Below are 8312 nucleotides of genomic sequence, written 5' to 3' on the forward strand. Positions count from 1 at the left end.
CACATTCACCAGGGCGACGACCCACACTCACCAGGGCGACGACCCACACTCACCAGGACGACGACCCACATTCACCAGGGCGACGACTCACATTCACCAGGGCGCTGACCCACATTCACCAGGGCGACGACCCACACTCACCAGGGCGACGACCCACACTCACCAGGGCGCTGACCCACATTCACCAGGGCGCTGACCCACATTCACCAGGGCGCTGACCCATTCACCAGGGCGACGACCCACACTCACCAGGGCGACGACTCACAACTATCGGGGAGCTTACTCATCACCTCCCGGGCTCTATACACAAAGATATATACAGTAACTTTAAAATAAATTATTCATCCCTTACCTTCTGTCTCCTGATAACCCGTCTCTCCGGAGCCCGTCCACTCGATGCTCTGCAACGTCAAGGACATCAACATCAACATCAACATCAACATTCTAGGCTGACCCTAACATTCATTTACGTCACTCTGGAACTCTGATCCCATGTAAACAAATGCCTTCAAACTCTAGTTCACCCGAGTGTATAACGATGAAAATATACTATATATGTTTATTAACATCCTTCATTACTCAATATAAAATAAATAATGAACTGGCTCCTTGCCACATATATGTATGTCATTAACAGAGAAAAAATCTGCAACTGCAGCCAATTAACCAGAGAACAAGTTGGAGTAATTATCGCAAGTGATCATTTAAATACCAGTAACGAGGAAAATCTTCGGGGCAGGATGCCGGGATCGAACCTCCGAAGATTTTCTGATAGGTTACACACAGAAATCACAATAGCGTAATGTATCATATGAACAAATGCACAAGGGAATTGTGGATTTGGATAACCATGTCGTAGCTCAGTCGATTAAGGCAGCGTCTGGGATGCTGCTCTCGGACGTAGGTTCGAATCCTCGTCACGGTCCTTGTGGATTTGTTTCTTATAGGTATATCACGTTATGATGATGACATTGTGTTCCACTAACGACTTAACCAGATATGTGGTACACACAGAGATCACACTAACGTGATGCATCTACTACCCTGTCGTAGCTCAGTCGATTAAGGCAGTGCCTGGGATGCTCCCGGACGCAGGTTCGAACTTGTAGATTTGTTCAGATATGTGGTACTTCACTGTCAGCTTTCCTTCACTGTGACGTAGCCATGCCAGCACTGACCTTCACACCTAAGCACTGAGGGACTTGATGACAGGGTTGCTGTCCTCCTGGGTTGCACCCTTGGCATCTGTCAGACGACTCCATCTCTTGCATGATGCAGACTCCTGGGAATTCTTCACTGTAATAACAGCAAATCCTGCACCACTTTCTCACTTTCTTGCATCTCAAACTGTGGACATCTAATGGCCACATTCCTTTCAGCCTCTTTGAAAAGGTTGAATTTCAAGTAACAATACTCCGCACTACTTGCCAAGCATTTGACCGCTCACGGAATATGCAATAAATTTGGCAAAAATCTCCAAATCGCCAACGAAAATGTTTTTTACCATAGATGTTTATGTTTCACCAGACCTGGCTATTTCATCCACTGAAATAACCATTAAATCTTTCCCAGCTCTAATTGGCTGTGCTAAAATCTAGAGCATTCTGGTGCGCTAAACTCAAATGCTCTCTAATTGGTCAGTTTCGATTTCAAAGTAATATAAGATATCATCAAGTCCATTAGAAACCCAACATTTGTAATTCATTTTGTATGTGTGTGTACTTTGACCTGAATAAATACTATTATTAGTATTATTATTGTTACAAATGTTCATTGGTATACATTCCAGTTCATGTGAATCGAGACACTGACTTATAGTACACAGACACTGACCTACACTACACAGACACTGACCTACACTACACAGACACTGACCTACACTACACAGACACTGGCCTACACCACCCAGACACTGACCTACACTACCCAGACACTGACCTACACTACCCAGCCACTGACCTACACTACCCAGACACTGACCTACACTACCCAGACACTGACCTACACCACCCAGACACTGACCTACACTACCCAGACACTGACCTACACTACCCAGACACTGACCTACACTACCCAAACACTGACCCATCCTTCATTACTGTGTCCAGGAGAACTCACTCTCACGTGGCCATGGGATCATTACTCATAATTCTCATCACCTTCCAACTACTGTTTTCGTCTTCAATACCGAGGCGTAGATAGTTCGGGGAACTCAGACGGGCTGAGATCTTTCACTCATGGCATGTTGAGTGTTTCCATTCATAAGATGCTTATCAAATATTACTTCCGGCTAACTCTAATATTAGATAACGTGTCCACTTAAGTCAACGATTACAAAAGTAGAAAAGCTAATGATGGTTCCCCTAAAACTTTGATAACATCTGTCATTAAGGAATTACGGTATGTTAATTGGCCTGATCTGCCAAGGCATTCATCCTTTGAAGAGCATAATATGATAATGGATTATGCGTTAGAGTATTAAGAAGCCAAAGTTAAATATATGTAACCGACTAAATTTAGTGTGAATATATTTTTCTATTTAAAATTTATATGCATACCTCATTAGATTTTTAGTTTGGGCTCCGTCAAGCAAGGCATTGATTTTAGAAACCTTTAAAATATAAGTTACTCTGTATGATTTTGGAATTCTAACTACACACAGAAGGCCCAGACTTCAATATTCCAGCCACGGAGAGTCCTTAAGCTGAGTCACATAACAGCTTCACTTGACCCATTTTCCAAATATTATTCTGCTCAGACTGGCTGTCAGTAGCAATTATTATTATTATTTCTGTTAGCAGTAGTATCTCAATAATCCCTGTTCACGTGTAAATATTTATACCTTATATAATTTGCACGGTAACAAAAAAATTCATTCCATAGTCAAAATATGCAAAAGAGATTATTTCAAGAGCAACATAAATAATATATGCACCCTCAAATTAACCCTAACAACCATTTAGCTCTGTGGCCCTCAGAGTTACGCCGTTGGCGAGCCACAAAACGGGTGCATCTGGCCGACTCTATACACGCTGTGAGGTGCTCTTCCTCATGGCTTCCGGAGGCGTTGTCTTGCCTGTTGCTGCTGTTGGCACTCCTCCTCCTGTTGCTCCCTGATGTTGGCACTCCTCCTGTTGCTCCATGATGTTGGCACTCCTCCTGTTGCTCCATGATGTTGGCACTCCTCCTGTTGCTCCATGATGTTGGCACTCCTCCTGTTGCTCCATGATGTTGGCACTCCTTCTGTTGCTCCATGATGTTGGCACTCCTCCTGTTGCTCCATGATGTTGGCACTCCTCCTGTTGCTCCATGATGTTGGCACTCCTCCTGTTGCTCCATGATGTTGGCACTCCTCCTGTTGCTCCATGATGTTGGCACTCCTCCTGTTGCTCCATGATGTTGGCACTCCTCCTGTTGCTCCATGATGTTGGCCCTGTTGATAACTGTTGCTGCTGTTGATATTTGATACTGTTGGCGCACTAGATTCCCGAGCTCTGATGGTCTAATAGAGTCACATTCCAGAAAGGTCACGACACAAATGGGAAATAACGAAAGTGACGCTCCAATACTGGATTATTTCTCAGCTTGATTCCTTCTCATCATTTCTCCGTGAGAATCCTGATTCCTCGGCATGATTCCTCCGGATAATTCCACTGTACAATTCCATTAGATGATTCCTCCGGTCCTGTTGATAGTTTGGAACTGCCATGTTACCTGTTGGTATCCCGTAGTATTCTGGTATCCCGTTAGTGGTTCAGAGCTTCCTGGTCTTCTATTGGTAGCCAATAGCTCCCTGATCGTAGTTTACAATCCATCTTTCTTCCACTGGAGGTTTATATTTCAGTTGATTCCCATTAAAAGTTTGGAGATTTCTGGCCTCTGATTCGTGGTGTGGATGCCTCTTGATTCTCAATGGTTGCTTGGACCTTTGCTCTCTCTCTCTCTCTCTCTCTCTCTCTCTCTCTCTCTCTCTCTCTGGTTTGATAATGAGGAGAGGACGTACCAGATCAGTCATTGTTTAAATGAGGTGTCGCAGAGTGACTCCTGCCTTGTCACTGAGTGTCGGGGGCTGGAACTCGTCCCGCTCATGTGCAATTTATGCCCCATGGCGCAGAGTGGTGTCCTTGCTGGCCGGTAGCCATACTCACTGGCAGGCTGCTTTGTTAGGAAGCCTTCCTAACCCTTTGGTGGGTTGAGTAAAGTTATCTATCAAGACCACATTACAATTCATTGTCGCTAATCACGGGAGGACGGGCGGGTGTGTGGTTAGAAAAACGTTTCCTAGCGCTTAAACCTTAGGTTAAAGTCTATCAGAATGTTTCCTAGCGCTTAAACCTTAGGTTAAAGTCTATCAGAATGTTTCCTAGCGCTTAAACCTTAGGTTAAAGTCTATCAGAATGTTTCCTAGCGCTTAAACCTTAGGTTAAAGTCTATCAGAATGTTTCCTAGCGCTTAAACCTTAGGTTAAAGTCTATCAGAATGTTTCCTAGCGCTTAAACCTTAGGTTAAAGTCTATCAGAATGTTTCCTAGCGCCAAATTAGTGGATTAAAATCTGTTTGAATATATCTGATAGCATAATTGATTGGTTATAACGTGTTAGAATACTTTGTATCCAATAAATGTGTGCTAAAGGCGGCTGTACTGTTCCCCAGCGTCTCTCGGTCTGCTGAAGGTCTCTCAGTTGCGGGTTCGAGTCATCTCAGAGCTCCAGTTGATTTTCTCATTGATGTATATGATGTTAGTGTGACTTCTCTAGTTATCTGAGGTCTCCTGCCTTGAGAGCCCACTTGACACTGTGCTATGGAGCTCTGGTTCTCGTACTACGGAATGGACAAAAATGTTCATCAAACTATTCAACACAGAGCAATCTATTTAATCTCCAGCTTTAAGAACGTATAACACGAAGATTAAGAACACGGGAGTTATATTCATTTGAGACGAAGCCTCGACCGAGGAAGGTATAACAGAGGTATACGGTATAGGTATACAGAGGTATACAGAGAGGGAAGGTATACAGAGGAAGAGAATCAAAATATATCCAAAGTGTTCAAACTTTCAAATAAATATGTAATTCATAACAAGATTCTTATTAACAAATTTTAAATATATATATAAATATATATAAATATATATATTATTAAATATGACCGAAAAAGTAAGATTAATAATTCTAACACGAATTTTCTCTATCTTTCGTACATTTCTTTTCACTGCTGGTGGTAATTCAAAAATCAATTCTCCAAAATTCATTTTTATTTCTAGTCTGACGCGACACTTGAGCGCGTTTCGTAAAACTTATTACATTTTCAAAGACTTTAGTTTACACATACACAACTGAATAGAACTTACACATCTCCGATTTGTTTATATCTACATTTGAGTGAGGTGGATGGGGTGAGGTGGCATTAATAGGGTATTAATTTCATCAACACAAGACAGAACACGAAACAATGGGTATTGAATGGAAGTGATTGTAGAAGGCCTATTGGTCCATATTTCTTGATGCTTCTATATTGGAGCGGAGACTTGAGGTGGGTAGAATATAGTTGTGCTTTAATTGGCTGTTGATTGCTGGTGTTGACTTCTTGATGTGTAGTGCCTCGCAAACGTCAAGCCGCCTGCTATCGCTGTATCTATCGATGATTTCTGTGTTGTTTACTAGGATTTCTCTGGCGATGGTTTGGTTGTGGGAAGAGATTATATGTTCCTTAATGGAGCCCTGTTGCGTATGCATCGTTAAACGCCTAGAAAGAGATGTTGTTGTCTTGCCTATATACTGGGTTTTTTGGAGCTTACAGTCCCCAAGAGGGCATTTGAAGGCATAGACGACGTTGGTCTCTTTTAAAGCGTTCTGCTTTGTGTCTGGAGAGTTTCTCATGAGTAGGCTGGCCGTTTTTCTGGTTTTATAGTAAATCGTCAGTTGTATTCTCTGATTTTTGTCTGTAGGGATAACGTTTCTATTAACAATATCTTTCAGGACCTATCTTGTTAATAGAAACGTTATCCCTACAGACAAAAATCAGAGAATACAACTAACGCAACTGACAGCGATAGCAGGCGGCTTGACGTTTGCGAGGCACTACACATTAAAAAGTCAAAACCAGCATTCAACAGCCAATTAATGCACAACTATATTCTACCCACCTCAAGACTCCGCTCCAATATAGAAGCATCAAGAAATATGGACCAATAGGCCTTCTACAATCACTTCCATTCAATACCCATTGTTTCGTGTTCTGTCTTGTGTTGATGAAATTAATACCCTATTAATGCCACCTCACCCCATCCACCTCACTCAAATGTAGATATAAACAAATCGGAGATGTGTAAGTTCTATTCAGTTGTGTATGTGTAAACTAAAGTCTTTGAAAATGTAATAAGTTTTACGAAACGCGGTCAAGTGTCGCGTCAGACTAGAAATAAAAATGAATTTTGGAGAATTGATTTTTGAATTACCACCAACAATGAAAAGAAATGTACGAAAGATAGAGAAAATTCGTGTTAGAATTATTAATCTTACTTTTTCGGTCATATTTAATAATATATGTCTACAGGAAAGACTGCTACCAAAATATACTAATATATATATATATATATATATATATATATATATATATATATATATATATATATATATATATATATATATATATATATATATACATATATATTAAAACACTTTTCCACCTTAAAAGCGTTGTAAGAGTTGAACAAACGGACAACAGCAAACCATTGATACGGTTTAAAAATAAGGCAATCGCCGAATACGGGTAGAGCGGCACGTGACGTTGTCTGGATACATAAGGTGACGTTACAAAACGTTATGTAACCTGCGCATACAGGCAGAAAATGGCATAAATACAGAAGGGATGAAAATAGTGCAATATTAGTGCCGTCCTTTGCAGCGCTGCCAGCCGTCAGGTTCCAACTGAAAATAGTAGCTGCCTAATTATCTTTAACCAATTATGTACTAAACTAACTTAATGGTGTACATTAACCCCGAAATAAAAGGGCAAGAAAAGTGAACGCAATGAGTTGTTATAGTCTTTGGTAGAACGCAGTGTTCGTTGTATAATAAACCCCATTACGAACATCGTTTAAATGACCTATCTCGACCCATTCTAGGTAGTTTCAAGCTATTAACCGACATCAATCGCATGACATAATGACCGCTTCATGCACTATTCAACATATAATCTCTAATTTACCCTATTGTAGTATATTTGTCAATACTAAAATATTATGCAGGCACATGAATGACTGTTCATTTAGTAATTTTTGGTGGAGGGGGAGGCAGAAGGGACGTAGGGGGAGACTGGATATTGGGAGAGAGCATTGGAGTGAAGTCCTTGTCACTGCGGGAATCCCACTGCGCTGACCGATTGAGGGATCGCACGGGAAATCTATCGGAAAATCCTTTTTTCTGCCTTCCCGTGTGGCTCCATCACCAATAGCGGGATTATGGTGACAAATTCGACAGCTGGAATTCCTGGTAGTGAGGCTTTGTAGCCCACACACACACGCACGACACCAGACTTTTCCATAGTGCTCTACTAGACACAACTAACTTTATATATATATATATATATATATATATATATATATATATATATATATATATATATATATATATATATATATATATATGTATATATGTATATATGTATATATATACATATATATATATATATATATATATATATATATATATATATATATATATATATATATATATATATATATATATATATATATATATATATATATATATATATATATATAGGTGGATACAACTTCTGCCTCGAGCCCATCCTCATAAACAAATGCCAAAATCCATTCCATGTATCCACCAAACCCCCTGTTTATAAATGAAAAATCTATATATGATTAGATTCATTTGTCCATCTATCCATCCATCTACCTACTGTCTGCCTCTGTATTATTCTGTCTCTGTCTGTCTCCGTGTCTGTGTGTATCTCTCTGTTTATCTCTGTTTCAGTCTCGGCCTCAGCCTATCTCTCATATAAAAAATATAATTGTCTAATGTTTATGTGGTTGCCACAGAGAGGAGCTTAGTGGTGTGAAATGCTAAAAAACAAAGAATAGTTACTCTCTCTTCTGATAAAGATGAGTGGCTTGAAAACGTTTTGACGCTGTGAAAGAGTGGTCTAATTTATGCAAGTACGGGCAAATTATTGATAACATGAAATGTATGTTAATTTTCCCGACATTAGTGATAAATGTTGCATATTATTATAGAAAAAAATAGTTTTGAAAATATTTAGCTATGTAGCCGACAAGCAGTGCCAAA

General features: G+C 40.1%; 2 protein-coding genes across 2 annotated transcripts in view; both read right to left on the bottom strand.

Moving 5' to 3' along the window:
* LOC123770736 (uncharacterized) overlaps positions 1 to 8312 on the bottom strand; it is a 758174-nt gene that overhangs the window by 669513 nt on the left and 80349 nt on the right. Inside the window, 1 exon segment of the mRNA XM_069305873.1 lies at positions 353 to 401. The gene's annotated coding sequence lies outside the window, so the exon portion shown is untranslated.
* LOC123752941 (involucrin-like) overlaps positions 3050 to 8312 on the bottom strand; it is a 49516-nt gene continuing 44253 nt past the window's right edge. Inside the window, exon 2 of the mRNA XM_069306094.1 lies at positions 3050 to 3502. Coding sequence (XP_069162195.1) covers positions 3050 to 3502 — 453 coding nt within the window. The remainder of the gene's footprint in view (positions 3503 to 8312) is intronic.

This window comes from Procambarus clarkii, chromosome 56 (genome assembly GCF_040958095.1).
Source record: "Procambarus clarkii isolate CNS0578487 chromosome 56, FALCON_Pclarkii_2.0, whole genome shotgun sequence".
Lineage (NCBI taxonomy): Eukaryota > Metazoa > Arthropoda > Malacostraca > Decapoda > Cambaridae > Procambarus > Procambarus clarkii.